Here is a 21,089-nt window from a genome sequence, read left to right as displayed (position 1 = left end):
CCACACGACTTCTTCCCGAGAGTAGGACTCTTCACGGGCAGGCAGGGAAAGGAGACAGCATGAGGTGGCAAAAGGAATTTTATATTTAAAAAGTGCCGAGGAGGCCACAATCATGCTGCCATTAACGTTATTAGCTGCTGTGTTCTATCTTTATTAAAACCATTAGCATCATAAAAATGTGTACCTAAGCCAGGAGATATTATTTTACATAAATTGGTATTATTACCAATCTCTTGACATGATCGGTTAGCAAGGAAACAACTTCCTTCTCATGAAAATAATAATGGAGGGATGAAAATTAGAGAAAAGAGTTTTTCTACTTATCTTTTCATATCTAACATGACGATACCTCTTTAAAAATGCACAGAGAACAAAGACGAACTTTAGTCTTTTTAATGGGTCTGTACCACAAACCTTCCCCAACTCTATCAAATATAATGCTTGTTCTATTTTTCTTATTTAAAAGAAAAAAATAAGCAAACAAACAAAAAAAACCCTCCCGAATCTTCTCTATCATTTAAGAGTAATGAGGCCTGAAAGTAGCAAGATTCTGGAGATACCAATTTTCAAAAATGAACCTCTCTAGGAGGGCTCCTACTATTTGTGAATGTAAATGAGTGAGACCCAATGAAACATTATAAAAGAAGCATAAATGCCAAAGTACAGCAAGAATAGCAGATGAGCATTTAGAATAGAATAACATCAAATGATTTCATATCTAAAAGAAAATCTTTGTCGAAAGCAAATAGGTTGACTAGGATCTTGAAATATCTCATGCTGACTTTTTGATTTATCTTATTTTAGCCCAATACTAAATATCTGTAGTCTCTAAATCAGTGATTTACAACTCTGGGATTACCCCCCCGCCCCCCGGGGCACTGGGCAATGACTGGGGACATTTTTAGTTGTCACGACAGGGGGAGGGGTGCTACTGGCCAGGGTTGCTGCGAAACATCTTACAATGCACAGGACAGGCCCACACACGACAAAGAAGTATCTGGCCCAAAATGTCAACCGTGCTGAGGCTGAGAAACCCTAACAGCAATTAGTCATCATTTCCATAGCATTACAATTAGCTGCAGAAATTTACACAAAAAAAGTTTTCCATTTTCTCGACAAGTTTGATTAACAATACATTTAGAATTTCTGACCTCATGGTTTTCACTATCAAAGGAATGACTTGGGAGCTACGAGTTCCTTAAAAAAAAAAAAAAAAAATTAAATTTTTGAGCTAAATACCTAGCCATTATAAAAGCACTTTACCCTGAAGTGGAGCTTCTCTGGCTGGCTCCGGATTGCTTGGAGGATGGTTTGGAATAACAGGAGGCACAAGCGATGAATGATCTTCTGTCCATTCTAAAAGAAAAAGAAACAATTTACTGTTTTTCCTTCAAGGTGCTAGTCAACTCACTCAGGATTCATCTTCTGAATTACACAACTACCCAAACCAGTAAAACCAGGCACAGAGAGCTTAGATTGAAAAACAAAAACCACTCATATCTGACCCCACCCTTTGTTAAGGACATCAAGATTCTCTCTCTCTCTGTGTCTCTTGTGTGTGTATCTGTCTGTTTCTCTCTCCTAAGGCTGCTGATTGTCTGTCTCTCTCCTAAGAACTTTGACTGTCTGTCTCTCTCTCCTAAGACCTTCGAGGAAAGAGATACTGTGATATGAACAATAAAAACTTCAGTTCTCTCTGGCGGGAGAGTCCAAAGTGAGACCAAGTAAAAAATATCAGGGAAGATATACAATCAACTGATGCTGGCCCAATAAGGGAAAAACCTCTAATGCAATTGAGATATGGGCTGAGCTGCGGAAGCCTGCTCATCTGAGGTGGTAAAGGTGATTTTAGCAGTTGGCTGAAGTGCTATCCCCTACCGTCTCTCGAACCCAAACGGGACCCATCACCAACACTCCTGTGTCCTAACTGCACTCCTACTCACCTCGGAGGCCCAGAAATAACTCACTGTGAGTGACCCTTGAGATGTACACAGTCACTTTCCAGCTAAGCGAATATATTCAACTATACACTCCCATTCCCCAAGCAGCACTTTCTAACACCACAAAGTTTCACCAGCTCAGAAAAAAAACATTTTAAGACCTTTTTTTAAATAGAAAAGAGATGAAGGTCGAAAGGAGAACTTTTCGATAGGTGCCCACACACACACACACACACACAGAGATACACACGTACATACTCTATCTGAAATACAGTCTAGGGGGTGCCTGGCTGGCTCAGTTGGTAGAGCATGTAACTCTTGATCTCGGAATCATGAGTTCTAGCCCCATGTTGGGCGTAGAACTTACTTAAAAAACAAACAAAACAAAAAAACACAGAAGTAAAATACAGTCTATGGCAGTGGTCGGCCACCTGTGGCTTAGAGGCCGAATTGGCCCTCACATCTATTTGTATACAACTTTCGAGCCAAGGATGGTTTTTCTATTTGTAAATGGTTGAAAAAAAATTAAAATGGGAAATACTTTGTAACACATGAAAATTACATGAAGTTCAAATTTCAATGTTCACATCTAATGTTTTATTGGAACACAGTGCAACTATTCATTTGCAGATTGTGTGTAGGTGCTTTCATACTTTAAGGGCAGAGATGAACAGTTGTAACAGAGACTATATGAACAGCAAAGCCTAAAATATCCACTAGCTGGCCATTTATAGAAAAGATTTACCAACTTCTACTCTATGGTTTATATTTATTATATCCAATATTATAATAAGAAAAGTATTATATTTGATTTTCATGTATTTGCTATTTACACATTATATATTGAGGGGTTATTAAGCCTATCATTTTAAAAGGTTGCAATGAAAAACTAAAAAACTCTATTAATAAATAGATGACTGTTAATGATCAGATCTATTAACAAAAAGATGGCTAAATGAAGTGGAGAGATTCATAAAATGGAAAATTATGCAGCCCTTAAAAATTAGAGGGTAAATCTGTATTAACCAGCTTTGAACTAAGTATAAGAAATAAACTTAAATGGGAAAATGAGGTCCCAAAGCTAATACATACGTGTGTGTATATATATATGTGTGTGTGTGCATGCATACATATAAGTTATGATCTGATTTTTGTTAAAATATGCATTTATGCACAATCCTAGATAGATTCTGCCCAGTGTTTATCATTGAGAATGGGATGGGAGCCAGCAGGGGAAAACTTAATATTCTCCATTCTTGAACTGTTTGTATGTTTGTAAAGAGCATGAATTAACTTACAATTTTTAAAAAGCGTTCCAAATTACCAGCTTTTTCTGATTCCTACATGTCACGTTCCTAAAATTAGAAGTTCGTTTCATACACAGGAACTCCTCTGAAAGTGCTCAGAGCAGTTTGGATTTAGACACCAGGTGGTATTATAAACATGCTGGGGCAACACAAAGTTCTCCAGTTTGGCAACAGCCTATTTCTACATTAAAGTGGAGAGTGGGGGGGTGGGGGTGGGGAGGCTTGGGATTGCACACCATCCCCCCCCCCACCCCCCCAGCTGTCTGAGTTCTGGGCAGGGAGCTCCAGCAGAAGCTCTGTCATCCACCCCCCTGCAGGACAGCAGGTCTGCCTGCCACAAGGCGGGAGGACGCGAACACAGAGGCCGGGTCTGACCACACGGGGGTGTCAGCGCCCAGGCTTTGCCCCAAGCTCCTCTGCCCACACATCCGGGGAAAGAAAGCCAACCTTCGGGCTGCGGCTGCTGCTCAAGCTGCTTCTTCCGTTTGGCTTCTAGAACTGGATTCTCATATTGTGTCTTCCTGTTGATGTGGCTGGAGCAGGAGACAGACAGTATTCGGTTAGGAAACATTTCCTCGCCCAAGCAAAATGCCAGTCTGGCCAAGGCCCTGGATTGGAACCAAGCAAAGCAGGTGGTCTGCGACACTGACCATCCCGTGTCGACGTGTGCAGTCAGGATGAGGAAAAAGACATGAACACCTTCCACATCCTGACTGCTTAGATGCTACCAGTTTTTCATGTATTTTATTTAAAAATCTTCAGTAAAGGCCAGGAGGTAGGTCCCACTTTTATTCACATTTTTCTGGTAAGGAAAGTAAATTTCTGAGCAGTTAATGACTCACCTAACATAACATAGCTAGTAAACAAGAAAGAGGCATGTAAGCTCAGGTCTGCCTGCTTTCAAATCCCAGGATTTTAACCACTGACTTTTCCAAATGTCCAAGGAAGCACCCTACAGGGAGAGGTGCTTTAATTCAACAGAGAGTAGATTGTTAGAATGATAAAAAAAAAAAAAATGAGATTAAAGCGGAGATACAATGTTGTGTGTAACACACAATGCCAGAGCACTATGTGACTTCCTACCGCAGTTCACAGGGGCAGAAGCACTCACCCGAAGTTCAAAGAAGGGCTCTACCAACATCTGTCAACTATTTTGATCAACTGACATGGAGCCAGGATTAAAAGTCTAAGCCTTAGGCAAAAAAACTCCAAATGCAGCAAACCTAAGCAAATGTGATGTGTCCAAAGTGACAGAGACCCAGATACTTCAGATGGCTCCAGAACTAATAAGGCCACGGCCAAACAAAAATGCACACACACACATGTCCATATGAATACATGTACATACATGGTTTTTTTGCCATGACCTTAGTGTATATACACATGTATTACACAAATATATACACACAAGCATACATACGTTCTTTCTTTTTTCCACCAAAATCATACTTCATTAGAGGTTCGGGAACATACCTATTATGTGGTTACAGTATTCAGAACTCAAAATATTTCTTAAAGACAGGCTTGTCAAATAGGGTGGAGAGACTAATTAGCTCTCATTCCTAGGACTGGTTGCTTATTTGCTAATTCTTGTAGGCAATTTCATGCTAAGAAACGGTCTACCACAGCAGGCAGGTGGAGCTGCTAAGACACAGGGAGGAGGACCAGATATGAAGGTAACAACTCTCCCCTCAAACCAGGTCTCTTTATCCTATAAAGCTGTTACCGCCTCTTCCCTTTCTCTCTTAATGCACAAATTAGTTGAGGGAGAACTCCAAATGAACCCCGAATATACAGAAACCCCATTAAACATCTGAAAGATGATCTGCAGGGCACACGATGGAATTTTATTTTCTGAGTATCAGAGAAGGAACGGAGCTTGCTTTTCTAAAGTCCCAAATCACCAAATCCTTCTTGTTAGGTCCAGCGGTAGCAATGTCAGTACTGGCCAATGACACTTGCTATATTAAGCTTATAATTTTTTATAATACGATGCTGAGCATTTTACAATTTCCATCATATGCTCTTATTGCCAGGGCATGATGCAGATGACTTTTCATTGCTAGCAGCATGAGGGATAGAAAGCTGGCTAGTTATCTTCATTGCACCAGGTAGGATTATGATGATAGAATATTTATATAGCATTTGTTTCTTTCAAAGGATTTTTTATTAGTTATTTCTCATCTTTCTCGAAGGAAGTGATACAGAGCATTTCTGCTTCAATGTCCAATCTCTCGGGTTTCTTTTCTTTCAGTATCATCCTAACAATAGATGGTTCTAATGAATGGACAAAGTGTGTGGCCAGTGCTAAAATAAGGTACATACTATGGAGGTCATGAGGAGGGCTTAAGAGTCTTAAAAATGGAAAGCAAGAGCTATGTAGATGGTCCTCAGGCAAGGGAGAGGCAAAGAAGCATACAGGGTCTTGCAGCTTGGGCCAGTTCTGAATTACCTTCTTAATCCTGGTGACATTTCATACATTACTATGTGTCTGGCCCTTTTAGAAAGTCTGAATGAATAAGTAAGTAATTACTGAAAAGTTCAGACCTGGGTGGGGCAAAAAGTAGGCAAACAGGTTCTTCTTCAGAAGATAACACCTACTCATCTGGTTTGCTTTTCTTATTCATTCATTCATTCATTCATTCATTCATTCATTCAACTAATACTTACTGAGTAGCTGCCATATGCCAGGACTGTGTTGGGTCCTGGTAAAACAGTGGTAAACAAAAGACATAGATCTTGCCCTCATGAATTTTAGAATATAATTTACTGTCTTCAGATTTGCTGAATATTTTCTCATTCACTAATATATGCATATATATTTTCATTATAAAATTATTATGTTGTTGTTATTAGTATCAGTTTGGACCATATAATGATGACAAACTCTGATCAGCATAAATGTACCTAATTATAGAGGAGTATAAACTAAAATAGAGATTAATAGGCACTTACTCTACATAGTAGATACCATAGACAGGGTCTTCAATCTTTTCCCAACCAGCAGGCAGTTCTGAAAAATAAAAGAACATTTAGAGCAAGAAGAGCATATTCTTTAAGAGCTTAAGGATTTTCAACAACTGAGTGAGGCAAAAAGAGAAAGACTCATAAAAATGCCTTAAGTCCAATGAAAACTGTGTATCCTAACAACAACAAACTAGAAGGCAGTCTTATATTTATCAGCGTATTTTTCTACATGAGGAACAATTCTTTACTGATATTTTGTACAAGCTAATAAAACTTAATAAAATGTAGTCCCAGAAGCCTTTGTTCTGAATCAACTATTAAATTAGATTTTAATGGAAATATAGTTAAAATTTGCCTTGAATGCCTAGTTTATACCTTATACATTTACAATTCTCCCATTGTATTTCTAGACTACCTTACCACACAAACAAAAATGGATGAAAATTAATGTTTCTTTTCATTTTCAATACAATAGTGCTGTTTTGGCTCTCCCTGGAATAAAATAAAATTTGCATCTTATTTCCTCGTTTCTTTCTTTTTTTTTTTTTTTTTAAAGATTTTATTTATTTATTTGAGAGAGAATGAGAGACAGATAGCAAGAGAGGGAAGAGGGCAGAGGGAGAAGCAGACCCCCTGCTGAGCAGGGAGCCCGATGTGGCACTCGATCCCGGGACTCCAGGATCATGACCTGAGCTGAAGGCAGTCGCTTAACCAACTGAGCCACCCAGGCGCCCCTCCTCCTTGTTTCTAATTAAAATGCTGCCAAGTAAGTAAAAGATTAGAGTTGGGCTTTCAAATTGCAGGCATCTATCACTTAGGTGCTATATTCAAACAGACCCACCTTCGGCAGCACTTTGCTTGCGAAAGCAGAAACATAGGTCCTGCCCTCTGAGAACTCACTAGTTAAGGGGGAAGATTTTATTCCTTTCTCGTGGTCACGTAAAATGGCATTGCGGGATTTCCGTGCCTTTCTGAAAACTCACCCGTGCTCTCCTGGACTTAACTTCGTAAGGTTTCCTACAAAGGCTGGAACTTTATTAACTAGCTAATAGTGACTTCTGCCACAGCAAGAATCTATTATGAAAAAGCCCATTGCACCAGATAATTTGACTTGGTGAAAGAAGCAACCAGGTTGTGTTTTGTGTCACTAAGCAATTCTTTCAAGCAGAGGAGCAATTACTCAACTTAATTTCAAAGCCACTCGGATATATACACGGTTGCGGCAAGCTTGTATAATGCCTACTCCAAAGTGAATCATTCTTCCTAGAAGTCGGCTATTAAGACCAACATGAACAGAATATTACAAACACTTGAAATATCACTTATTTTGAAATACTAGATTCTTTTTTTTTTTTTTTTAACTCAAGGACTCCTATGGTCACTATTTCCAAAGAATGACTCTGTCATCAAGGCATAAGCTTACATATGCCACAAACCGTCCCGCACCGAAACGGAGTCACGCGCGTGCACGCAAACACACACCGCTAATTACTCAAAGTTTATGTTTTGCTCAGATTTGGCTGCGTATCAAGAGACATTAATTTCATGGTTTTTGCTCCACATGTTATCTATTTGCAAACAAAGAGACGGGTTTTCCCCCTTTTCTTCTCATTTTTTTTAAACACTTAGCAGGTTTTAAAGAAGTCTTTGAATTCCAGGAGACATGAGCTACTAAAATGCAAGACAGGTCAATTTGCAGATGTTGATACAACTTGGCATTTTTATCCACCAAGCCATATGAACTGATGCAAATCAAATGCCTGAGAAATGGTTTCCCCTTACAAAGCTGGAAATTACCATTTAAATGAAAATGAACCAGGAAAATATTTCCAAGGAGTTGAGAAATCGAATATTAAAAAAATGCAAATTGGGGTACAGTCCACATGTTTGTTCAGGCAGGGGGCAGGAGTGGGTAAATGTGAGGGGCCTGCTCTATGTTTCACTGAACCAGATCTTTTCCAAAATTTGCAACCTTGAATATTTGGCCTAGCTTTAGATAAAACGGGAAATATTAAGAATTTAATTCATTTGCACACTTACAATGAGCACCAGTGATATACAGAATTGCTGAATCACTATATTATACACCTGAAACTAATAGAATACTGTATGTTAACTCATTCAATTATTAATTTGTCAACATTTAGAGAGGGTCTATTGTCTGCTTGAGGGTGTGGTTGGCACCCGGAACACAAAGATAATTACAAGTGCACAACTAAGCAGACAATTCAAACACTATACAGTTAGTGCTTTGATGGAGGTCTGAAGAGGGTACAAAAAAAGAAGCCACCTCTGACCTTAGTCCTGTTGTCTAGTCAAAACCTTTATACTCTAGGGTTGAGAAATGCGGCAGATCAATGGCTATTCCTGGACACTTGCAAATTTACACACATCTTCTGGAACGGGTTAGCAAACTCCAGAAATTTTCCAGTTTTCCAAGCTAAAACTCATTTTCAGTTGAAAAGATAGATTTCTCACTTCCAATGTGGTGATTAACTTAATAATAGGAATTAGTCTCCTAATGCTTAAAATAGAAATGGGTCATCGATTTAAAAAAGGAAGATGTTTGTCCTCGAATTTGTCTTCTGGTTCTAAAAAACTGAGAATGACAGAAAATGCCAAAGCCCAGAAAATAATGACTACATTTTTTTTTTTACTAAAAACTCTGCTGTCGCCTGAAGGGTCAGCCCCTATGTCTAACAACTGCTGGACATCAGACCAGAATATACTACCTGTCACAGCTATTTTAGGCGCCTAAGACCCTTTCAGGGTTGTCCAGACTGGGGACTGAACCTTCGCTCTACCACTTCATAGATCTGATATTTGACTAGTTACTGAGTATCCTGCAACTACATCTTTCACTGGGATTTACTTGAAGGGTCAACTATGGATTAAATGAGGATGCCTATAGGACATTTTGCACAGCACCTGGCATGTAGGCTCAACAAATGGCCATGTTCTAAGAAAGCAGGAAAGGAACAGAACAGATTTATATGGCCTGCTTGCTAGCTAGCCCTGCCTTTAAGAATCTCATCCTGTACTACTTGTTACCACAGAAGCAAATATGAAGCAGTCACATGTGCTACGTTCTTTTCATAAGAGGTATGTCAGCACATACATTAAAAGTCATGTGCACAATCACAGATAGATTTCAAAACTGTGACTTAGTCTTGGTGGGGAGGGAACCTCATTTTCCTTGTCTCTACCTCTCCGAGTTGGTGTTAGCACCTAAATACCCTATAATTCCAAAAGGGAGTACTTTTCAATTCTGGGAAGATGTCTGCAGAGCATGTGATAAATTCTGCAAACCAAAAGTGCGTAATGCAGCCACTGACCCAGCTCAAACAACAGAGTTCAGAAATGACAACTCTATAATCAAATGATCTGTGTCCAACACCTAAGCCAACCGCCCCCACCTCTCAGACAGGGTTTCCTTGTCACATCTGGAATCTCACTGTTCTCTGAAAACCGGACAGTTGCTGTTGTTTGAAATTAGGACCCTCTTATTAAGAAAATGGGCAGTAAGCTTGTCAGTAAAATCTGGAATGAATGCAAGAGAAAATTGTGTGTGTGTACACACTACTCTTTACACAGTGGATATGTGCAGGCAAAAATCAAGAGTCCTGTCTCTACCCACAAGGACACACTTGGGTCATTTCCACATACACATTCTTCTCCTGACCCATATTAAAGGCAAAAAGTACCACAAAGAGTATTAAAAAGTCCAACAAGATGGAATTAGTTATGAAATAATAAAGCTACTAGAAACAACAATATATACTGATCGCAGGGACAAATATTAAGACACATTTTCATTAAGTTTCCTCACAAACAGTATGGGAGCTCCTCTTTCAGCCTCTCTTGACAGGTAGGGAAAGGAAAGCTAAGAGAAGTTGAGTGACTTGCCCAAGTCACAAAGCCCCCCAGTAAACATGGGAGAATGGACAAGAAGCAAGGCAGCCTGATTTGCCCCCAGAGACAGTTCTGCTATGTCACTAAACCAACTCTCAGGATTACCACTGTGACCATGAGAAATGATATATGTAGTCATTAACGCTTATTTTTTTCAATCTTCAACAGCATAGGAAAGTTCCCACAATATTATAGTTACAGGGGGAAAAATACAGAAAATTCTTTCCTAAAAATGTCAACATTTAAACTTCCATAGAAGCAAATATGCCTCTGTGCACAGCTGTATTAACTCTACCAGCCATCCGCAGATGGCAGTGGGTATCAATCACCTAGCAAGAGTGATTTAAATTGGTTCAGCAAATGGTTAAGGCACTCATCGTGTGTCTCAAAAACCAGTTGTCTTTTTCTATTACTTTAATATTACCAAGTAATTTTTTTGATAGAACAAATTTCAAATTGTTCTAGACCACAGGGTGAATCTCAAGTCCTTCTTACCACAATGAAAAGGACAACTTATTAAATATCTTTTAAAAATAAGCTCCATGCAACAGTTATCGATCAATGTCAGCATATCTATCAGTTACAACAGGATATGTTCCCAACATTAAGAAAAACAGAGCTAAATTCCATTATATCATAACTCCAGTCAACCATGATTGATTATTATATAACAAACACAAACAAAATCACATTAAAACAGTAATCTGTATTATTAAGTATTTATATTTTTAGTTCTTAAGGCAATCTCAAAAATGTTAGGCTGATTCAATAATCTCAGGACAGTTCTTTTCATATCGATGTTAAACAATCTTCTATCTCAAAAATACATGATGGTCAATGTTCAATAAGCCAAGGCTTTTATGTGCAATTTAGCTTGAAAACCTGGGCTTTCCAATCTATCCTTCAGTAGATGCATCAGATGGAATGCAAACTAATTTTAATATTGTTCAAAGCCGAACATAAAACTTATGTAGAGCATAATTCAATATATTCCAACAGCAAAGACAAAAGCATTTGGCATTATCTGCAAATGTAAATTATTTCTAACTGCAACAGCTAGACTAGTCGAGACTTGATTTACATGGATACACACACTCTAAGGAAAATGTCACACAGAAGCGCAGTATCTGGTTTTCAAGCCATTCACTACATCTACAAAGTCACCACGTGGCTCGTGACTTAATAACCCAAGACTAAGACTTATTAACTATTCAGTTGATCAGGAGAATCACTGTATTGCTATCACTCCTACAAAGATCCTTAATGCGTTTGGTGGGTTTTTAGTTTTGTTTTGCTTTGCTTTTCTGCATGGCCCATGGAGATCACCACCCGCAGCAAACGAAGAAATGAGGCGGAGGTAGGTCATACCAGAGATGAAGGCACACAGCAAGCATCTACCCTCTCAAGGCTCTTCTTAATCCTCAGTTCACAAGACTACCTACCACCAATTTGCTAACTCTCATTCTAGTCTTGATGCACTCAGGCATTTTCTTTGTAAACACAACTTACTACAACTCTGCATGATGCCTGCAAGTCAGACATTAGGGCTGTAAGATTGACCTTTCATGGATAAGCTGGAATGAAAATCATCATTGAAGAAGTGCAAACTAAAGAAACTGAAGGAATAAGCAATCGCTGGAGACAAAAAGCATTCAGGGCAAGTCATGCAGCAGCGGCAGGCTGGGAGGGTTTACCTAGTTCACTGTCCAGCTCCTCGGTGTGGACCCCTTCTTCTCCAAAGGAATAGCGGGAATGAGACAGAAAAGAGAGAAAGAAAAATTCAGACACCAACACCAAGAAAGAAAACTCCCCTCAGAAAAACAGCAGCAACACATCCCTCCGTTTTGTCCTTACCTGCATTGTGGCCTATCTCCCTGGCTTGGCTAGTAAACCGGAGACCTCAGTGTAAATCACAAAACGGTAGGAGCTGATATTGGCAACGTAATTATATGGCTCATTTCCTTGCATGTCAGAATGGGGTTTGATTGGTGGTAGAAGATGACAAATACCCTCGCGGTTTCAGTGTTCTTAAAGTGGGAAGTCACTTATTACAGACCTTATTTCGGGCAAACAAAGCTGTTACACCTTTCAGTGTTAGACCTTTTAATCCTGCAATAATCCTCTAATCAGTGAGGCAATTATACTCACAATTAAAGCATTGCTTAACTTAGAAGTAATGCTGCTGCCTGAAATATGGAAGGTGAGGTCAAATTGAGAATGCACATTGTAAAATGCACTACACTTAACAGCGTCTTACAGAGGGAGTTAGAGAGGAATTATGTCAGGATGTTGCACGTTGGGAAAGCAGGCTTGAAGCCTGCCCTGAAATGAGCATGGGAAGGCATCGCTTAGTTTGTATAGGATTTCTAAGTCAAACAGCTCAGAAATATTAGAATGAAAATGTTCTCAATAAGTCAGGGGGCAAAACCAGTCAAGATCCTTTCCATGCTCGACCTCCTCCTGCTGTAAGTAAAACGCTGTATGATAACTGAGAACACAGAACAGCACACAACAAATCACTTCACGCATAAAGTCTCTCCAGCTACAGAGCAAGTGGCTGTTCCCCGTGTACTGTAGGTTCCACAAACACGGGAATAAAACCGTTTTCACACTGCAAAATGCTCAGTGCCCAGGAGTTTTTGGTACATGGTAACTACTAAATATTTCAAAATGGGCGGATGGATGAATGGATATCTCCGTTACTGACTTCAGTAATCAACGTGGCGCTATACGCCTTGTAAAGCCTTGACTTAAAAGTGATTCAATTGCCAACAATAAGTTTTGGTGCTGGCATTGTCTCTGAAAAATGGAATCTTATTTACATAAAATCTTTCAAGAAAATGCCCATTTAAATATTATCTAATAATGTCTTTGGGGGTGCGTTCATTCATTTCTCCGATAAGCATTTAATGAGAGAGACCTACCACGGGCCAGTCACTGTGCAAAAGTACAGATCAAATATCCTTTTGGAGGAGGAGACAAATCCCAAACTCCCATAAATAAAACTAAAGTTAAAACTGTGATTATTTCTCTAAGGTAACACACATCACACAGTGACCTACTCATATCTGGGGGCAAGGTCAAGGAAACAGTCCCTGAGCTATAACCTAAAGGGTATGAACAATTTAACAAAAAGACCTACAGTGATGTATGACTGAAATTTGAGCTTTCTGACAGCAGGGAATTTTGACTGTTGTGTTCATTGATACATCTGAAGTTCTTAGGACACACTTGAAATATAGAAGGCAATCAAGAACTGTTTGTGAAGTGTAAGAATATTCTGAGAGAGAACTAGTAGGGATGAAGGGCAGAGCGGAGAGGAGTAAGAGTGAGAAAAGCCAGAGGTCAAACCACTTAGGGCTTGGGGACCAGCTATGGGGAGGGCTGAGTATTTATGGTGCAGAGAACCAGTGAATAGGGCTTGAGGGGGTGGTCCATGATAACACAATCACACTGACATTTTAAAAGACTGCTCTGGGTACAGTGTAAGGAGAGTGGGAAAGAGTCTGGGTGAGAGATGAGTGTGGCCTGACCTAGGATGCTACAGGTGGTAAAGAAAATAGTGAATGGATTCCAGAGATATCTGGGAGGCAAAGTAAATTCAAAGGGTAGATGGGTTGAAATGAATGTCAAGAGAAGTAGTAGGTCAAGGGGGACTGTTAGGTATGCATGAATTTTACCCTCGACCGAGATAGGGAACACTTACAGAGGACCAGGTTTGGGTGGGGAAGAGATCAATAGTTGGGTTTTAAGCAGACTAGTTTGAAGTCTCTTTCAGACAAAGAGCATTATCAACCAGGCAGATTCAAATATTGGCCTGGAGCTCAGAGGCAAGGTGAAAGGCTTTTAATTCAACTCGATACACAGAAACAACAAAAGGAGTTATACACTGAGGATCAAAATCCCAAACCAGTTCATCACTTTTTTGAGTTAGGAAACAATATATAAATTTTTTATAATAAGTGTGATGCTATATTGTTACACTCCATGTGTGTATGACTTCCAGAGAACAGAAAGAAATACAGGAGGAATACTGTGACCAACAACATTATTCTTCTTTGTGTCACAACATAAACAACAACACAAGGCAGATTTGTGTTAACAGGCAACAGAAAATGCAGGTGTGGGAACTGATAAATGACCGAGTGGTAACATCTGGTTATATATTTATATTGTTTATGTATACAGGCACACAGACATGCATATAATTTCTACTAGAAAAAGGTTCTGTGAATCCTAATGTTGAAGGGATAATTCATAAACTAATGGTATTTGGTATGAATACATACTTGTTCCAGATAATATCATTAACACCAATGACAAGAATTCTAAGAATTAAAAATAACAGTTGACCCTTAAACAACACAGGGTTTTTTGTTTGTTTGTTTGTTTTATTCTTATGTTAATCCCCATACATTACATCATTAGTTTTAGATGAAGTGTTCCATGATTCATTGTTTGTGCATAACACCCAGTGCTCCATGCAGAATGTGCCCTCCTCAATACCCACCACCAGGCTAACCCATCCTCCCACCCCCCTCCCCTCTAGAACCCTGTTTGTTTCTCAGAGTCCATCGTCTCTCATGGTTCGTCTACCCCTCCGATTTCCACAGGGGTTTAAAAAACAAAAAAACAAAAAAACACAGGGATTAGGGGGCATTGACTCTCCGCAGTTAACAATCTGTGTGTAACTTTTGACTTCCCCAAAACTTAACTACAAATAGCCTACTGTTGAAAACCTTACCAATAATATATTCGATTAACACTTCTTTTGTACATTCTAAGTATTATATACTATATTCTTACAATAATACTTAATCTTTTCTTAATATTTTTGGTACTTCAAAGCTGTAAGATTCATTTGCAGGTTTTTCAAATTGCCAGAAATCTCCAAAACTTTTTCTAATATATTTATGGAAAAAAATCCACACAAAAATGGACCAGTGCGGTCCAAACCTATGTTGTTCAAGGGTCAACTGTACTAGATTTGGTCACAAAATAATTCAGCCATTCTACTCAACACTTCTACTCCATTAAGTTTCTCTTGGTAAAAGCTATTGGAGTCTTCTATCATCTATAAACTATATTAACACTCATTTTTGTATGTTCCCAGTATAATTATAAAGGAGATCGACACTGAAGCTCTCCTATGGTAATAAGAAGTCGAAAATGCCTTCACAATCATCAAGCATCAAATAAAGATTAAATTTTGGTCCCTGAAATTTTACGGTTGAGTGTATTTTATATTCTGATCTTTGAAAATTGGTCACTTTTATATTATATATGAAACATAGTATTTGAATAATCTGGACAGTTCCTTATCCCTGAAGCATGCAAATAATGAAGCTGACCACACACGTTCCATTCCTTCTTCAGGAACGGGACTAAGCAACCAAAATAAAATGAGCATCTCAGTCATGCCTCCTTAGTCAGAAGGATTTGTATTTCCATTTGCAGTCACTCTATAGCTAAATATAAACACCCAATTTTATGCTCATTTCATGGTATCTGCAATCCGTGTAGAGCAGAAGGATCTAAGAGTACAAGGTTTTGGCAGTATTACACTTTACTGGCTTACATTTTCAGACAAACCTCAAGTTTATATATATACAACAGTTCTGCGCCATAGGACAAATTAATAAAGTTTCATTATCTTATAGTAAAATACGTACTCCATAATTATACCACTAATTTAAATGCCAGAGATGAATAATGAGTAGCAAAACAAGTCATTTCCCTTTTAATTCATCCATGTCAAAAAAATAGTTCTGGTAGAACTTGGGATAGACTTTGGTATACTGAAAAGGCACACATTTGTTCTAATTTTTTTTTTTTTTCCATTTTGGAAAAGTAATTAGAAATCCCAAAACTTTGAAATAAACTTTTCAAAATAGTAACTCTTATAGCCAATTGATTCTTTTTCGAGATTAACAGGCAGAGTCAGGCTAAGGGTAACACCTCATCTAAGAAAGATCTTAGATGAATGTACTTTTCAGATAATGAGGATAGATCCTAAGAAGTCAAGATCTGCTTTCCCTTTGTCAAGTTATGAACATGTAGAATTTAAGAAAAGCTCTGGATTTTTTTCCTTTAAGACTTTTATAATATAGGATCAGGATCCAATAGGTAAGTAACCAGAGCAACTTTGGTTTCTATATTCCTAGAGATTTTCTTGAGTTTTCTCCAAGGTCCTGAAGGCAGAGGTTGTATCTTCATTGAAATAGTCTGTCTTAAAGTTCTGTTTCTAATGGAGATAGTAGCATGCATCTGCCTTTATGTATAAACAAACTGTTCTTTTCAAACAAGTCTGATTCCCCTACTGCTTTTGGAAACTACAGGTCACTTTCCAGAAATTGGATGACCTTTTAAAAACTCACTTGTTAAAACCTGGTTGACCTTGCTATATAACTCCTTAAAACTTGCACATGTGAATAAGCCCCCAGTTCACTTGAACCAAGACCTTCCTAGCCCCTTACCATCATCTTCACACTCTTCCAGAGGCTTCTGCTGCTTGTTCAGGCACCGAGGGTCTAACCAAGATGTTGTCTTTGTGTTATGGCTGAAATCAAGAAACAAAAACAAGAAATACATTTGAAAAGGAAAAAAAAAAGCAAAAACCTCAATGACAAAAAGAATTACACGCTCTTGAACATTTCCCCTCAACCAGAGCAAAGCTACTTTCCAACAGCAAACCCAACCCAGAAGAGAGCCCAAGTTTGGAATCTGAAAAGGCTTGGGAAGGGCCTTAGGTAGACTTTTTACTTATCTAAGGTATAATCATTCCATTATGGAAAGCTTAACATGTGATGCCAGTTTTATTTTTGAAAAATGAGTTCCAAATGATACCCCTTGTCCATACGGTCTCCCCTTGTCTAGACTTATTTTAGTCTTCACTTTTGCAGAAGAGCAAACTCCAATTTGCTTTAAATTTGCCTCTGACTTAAACCTTGGATGCTGTAATTCACAAAGAAGGCTGCTATTTCACTCATTATATTACGTAAGATTTCCCCTGACATTGTGAAACTACCTCAGTTCATGCAATTGGCTCACAGCGGCTAATACTGATCATTAATCACAGCATCCTGAATTTCGTTGCACACAAAGTGAAGGCAACCTGGAATTACCTACCATAAACAGAACCTGGGCCAAAAAAAACCCACACAAAGCTTGAAGAAGCTAAACATGTCTGCCTTCTGGAGGGCACAGCCCGACTCCAGATGAAGTGTTTCAACAGACAATGAGCGAGGCCTTGAAGGTCTGAGAGTGTACAGTAATATTCCCGATTACCGCCTTGCAACCATGTTAGAAGCGTCATGAGAATGTCTGGAGGAACTGCCCGGAAGCAACTCAGGACCCCGGGACAAAGTTCTGCGTGAGCTCCTGGGCCACACTATGGCAAGCTCCTGGGCCACACTACAAGGCCAGCAGTTCATGCTGCAAACCAGAAATGAAAACAAGAAATGAAAAAAACTTTTGGGGGGAAACTGAGGTAGTAACTTCAATTGTTTTTGAAAGTCTGCAGTTTAGGTTGTAAATGCTGAAAAACATTGCCACAGTTATTTGAGATCCAAGTCTTATTAATTGTTGAAAAAACTTAAGGCTTAAGTGAAAAACAATGCAAATGTATATAGAAATCATCTCAACTGTATGAAAAGGAAAAGAAAACAAATGAAAGGTAATATAGTAACAACTGTCATCACTTACAACTACCAGAATCCGTTCTTTTACACGTATGTTACAATTTACCAATCCTTAAGATAACCCTATGAAGGAACTATGAATAAGTATTAATACATTTTGCAGATGAGAAAAATGAGGACAGAGGTGAGAAAATTGGTACAAGGTTACTGTGTGTTGATACCTAGCAGCACTGGGAACAAACCCAGGGAGTCCAACACTAGAACCCACGGTCTGTGCTATTCCTACACCAGCAAGATAGTAAAAATGGCCATTGCTGGGAGGGAAGATTATCTGTGATTTTTTAAAAAAACACTTTTGTTTTTTGAGATAATTATAGATTCACATGTATTTATAAGAAAGAACATAGAGTGATCCCACATGCCCTTTACCCAGATTCCCCCAATGGTAACATCTTACAAAACTAAAGTAAAATGTCACAACTGGGATATCGATCTCCAGACAGTCAAGATAGAAAACATTTCTATCATAACAAGGATTCTTCCTCTTGTTACCCTTTTAGAGCCACACTTGGTTTTCTTCGAGTCTCTGCCCCCTCAAACCCCTTTTAAATCCCTGGCAACCACTAATCTATGTTCTCCATTTCCATGGTTTTGTCACTGCAAAAATGTTCCATGAAATCATACGTATGTACTCTCTGGGGATGCTATTTTTCATTCAGCTAATTCTCATCAAGGTTGTCACATATATTGATAATTAATTCCTTCTTTGCTAAGTAGTATTCCATGGCATTTGGAAATGGCATGGAAAACTGGTATTTCCAGTTTTTGGCTCTTTGGAATAAAGCTACTATAAACATTCATGTCCAGGCTTTTGTGTGAATGTTAAGTGTTCACTTCTCTGGCCAAATGTGCAATTGCTGGGTCATATGGTAGTTCCATGTTTAGTTTTATAGGAAACTCCCCAACTGTTTTCTAGAATGTCATACAATTTTACATACCCACCAGCAATGTATGAGTGATCTAGTTTCTCTTCATCTTTGCCATCATTTATTGTTACTAACTATTTTTTTTATTTGAGCCATCCTAATAGGCATGTAATGATATCTTTGTGATTTTAATTTGCATTTCCCTAATGGCTAATGAGGGTGAACATTTTTTCATGTGCTTATTTGCCATCTATATATCCTCTTCAGTGAAACGTCTGTGGTTCATTTTCTAATTGAATTTTTTAATGTTACTGTTGAGTTTTGAGAGCTCTTTATATACTCTATAGATATCAATCCATTTTCAGATATGGGGTTTGCAAATACTTTCTCCCAGTCTGTAGTTTGCCTTTTCATCCTCTTATCAGGGTCTTTTCTGAAGCAAATGTTTTTCATTTTGATGACATCGTATTTATCAATGATTCCTTTTTTTTTTTTTTAAAGACTTTATTTATTTGACAGAGACAGAGACAGGGAGAGAGGGAACACAAGCAGGGGAAGTGGGGGGAGGGAGAAGCAGGCTTCCTGCTGAGCAGGAGCCCAAGGCGGGGCTGGATCCTAGGACCCTGGGATCATGACCTGAACCGAAGGCAGACGCTTAACAACTGAGCCACTTAGGCACCCCTCAATGATTCCTTTTAGGGTTCATGTTTTGTTTTCTTCTTTATTTTTATTAACATATAATGTATTATTTGTTTCAGGGGTACAGGTCTGTGATTCATCAGTCTTACATAATTCACAGCACTCACCATAGTACATACCCTCCCCTATGTCCATCACCCAGCCACCCCAGCCCTCCCACCCCTCTCCACTCCAGCAACCCTCAGTTTGTTTCCTGAGATTAAGAGTCTCTTATGGTTTGTCTCCCTCTCTGGTTTCATCTTGTTTCATTTTTCCCCTTCCCCTATTATCTGTCTTGTTTCTCAAATTCCTCATATCAGTAAGGTCATATGAACAGACATTTCTGTAAAGAAGACATCCAAATGGCCAACAGACACATGAAAAAGTGCTCAACATCACCCGGCATCGGGGAAATACAAATCAAAACCTCAATGAGATATCACCTCACGCCAGTCAGAATGGCTAAAATTAACAAGTCAGGGAATGACAGATGTTGGTGGGGATGCGGAGAAAGGAGAACCCTCCGACACTGCTGGTGGGAATGCAAGCTGGTGCAGCCACTCTGGAAAACAGTATGGAGGTTCCTCAAAAAGTTGAAAATAGAGCTACTGTATGACCCAGCAATTGCACTACTGGGTATTTACCCCAAAGATACAAATGTAGTGATCCGGGTGCCTGGGTGGCTCAGTCGTTAAGCGTCTGCCTTCGGCTCAGGTCATGATCCCGGGGTCCTGGGATCGAGCCCCACATCGTGCTCCTTGCTCAGCGGGGAGCCTGCTTCTCCCTCTCCCAGTCCCCCTGCTTGTGTTCCCTCTTTCACTGTCTCTCTCTCTCTGTCAAATAAATAAATAAAATCTTAAAAAAAAAAAAAAACAACAAAAAACAAATGTAGTGATCCAAAGGGGCACCTGCACTCCAATGTTTTAGCAGCAATGTCCATAATAGCCAAACTATGGAGACTAGAGGGTATTATACTAAGTGAAATAAGTCAATCAGGGTTCATGTTTTTGATGTCAACTCTAAGAACTAACTCCTTGTCTAGTCCTAGAGCCCCCCCCCCAATTTTTTTCCCAAAAAGTTTAATTGCCTTGTGTTTTACACTTAAGTCTGTGATGATCCATTCTGAGTTAATTTTTTGAATAAGGTGTGAGGTTGAGGTTAATTTATTAACTTCTGGCTAAACACTTAATTTAATACCACTTCCGTGAAAAGGCTATCTTCCCTGCATTGAATTGCTTTGGCATCTTTGTTGAAAATCACTTGGATGTATTTGTGGATCTGTTTCTGGGTTTCATTGATGTATGTGCCCATTTCTTCACCAATACCACCCAGCCATTGTTACTGTGGCTCTATAATAAGTCTTGATATCTGGTAGACTGATTACTCTAGCTTTATTTTTCTCTTTCAAAACTGTTCTAGGGGCACCTGGGTGGCTCAGTTGGTTAAGTGTCTGACTCTTGATCTCAGCTCAAGTCTTGATCTCAGGGTTGTGGGTTTAAAAAAACAAACAAACAAACAAAAAAAACCTTTTCCAGCTATTCTAGTTCTACTGCCTTTCTATATAAATTTTAAAATAAACTTGTCTATATTAACAAAAAACCTCACTGAGATTTTGACAGGATTTGCATTTAACCTGTATATCCATTTTGGGAGAGCTGACATCTTTAGTATACAATTGTGTCTTTCAATCCATGAATAGGGGACATCTCTCCATTTGTT

The 21,089-nt window shown here is 38.9% G+C and overlaps 1 protein-coding gene across 9 annotated transcripts in view; it reads right to left on the bottom strand.

Moving 5' to 3' along the window:
- Window positions 1-21,089, bottom strand: part of MAGI1 (membrane associated guanylate kinase, WW and PDZ domain containing 1) — a 615,689-nt gene that overhangs the window by 81,587 nt on the left and 513,013 nt on the right. For 6 of the 9 annotated variants that reach the window (XM_034998455.1, XM_034998457.1, XM_034998458.1 and 3 more), the window contains exons 6-10: window positions 16,603-16,685; window positions 11,821-11,859; window positions 6,203-6,260; window positions 3,695-3,780; window positions 1,264-1,356 (exon numbers count right to left, since the gene is read on the bottom strand). In XM_034998455.1, coding sequence (XP_034854346.1) covers window positions 1,264-1,356; window positions 3,695-3,780; window positions 6,203-6,260; window positions 11,821-11,859; window positions 16,603-16,685 — 359 coding nt within the window. The remainder of the gene's footprint in view (window positions 1-1,263; window positions 1,357-3,694; window positions 3,781-6,202; window positions 6,261-11,820; window positions 11,860-16,602; window positions 16,686-21,089) is intronic. The other 3 variants (XM_034998456.1, XM_034998463.1, XM_034998464.1) reach the window with 1 other exon arrangement.

Source organism: Mirounga leonina, unplaced genomic scaffold, assembly GCF_011800145.1.
Source record: "Mirounga leonina isolate KUSES-001 unplaced genomic scaffold, KU_Mleo_1.0 Mir_94, whole genome shotgun sequence".
Lineage (NCBI taxonomy): Eukaryota > Metazoa > Chordata > Mammalia > Carnivora > Phocidae > Mirounga > Mirounga leonina.
This window is presented reverse-complemented; position numbering and strand designations above follow the sequence as displayed.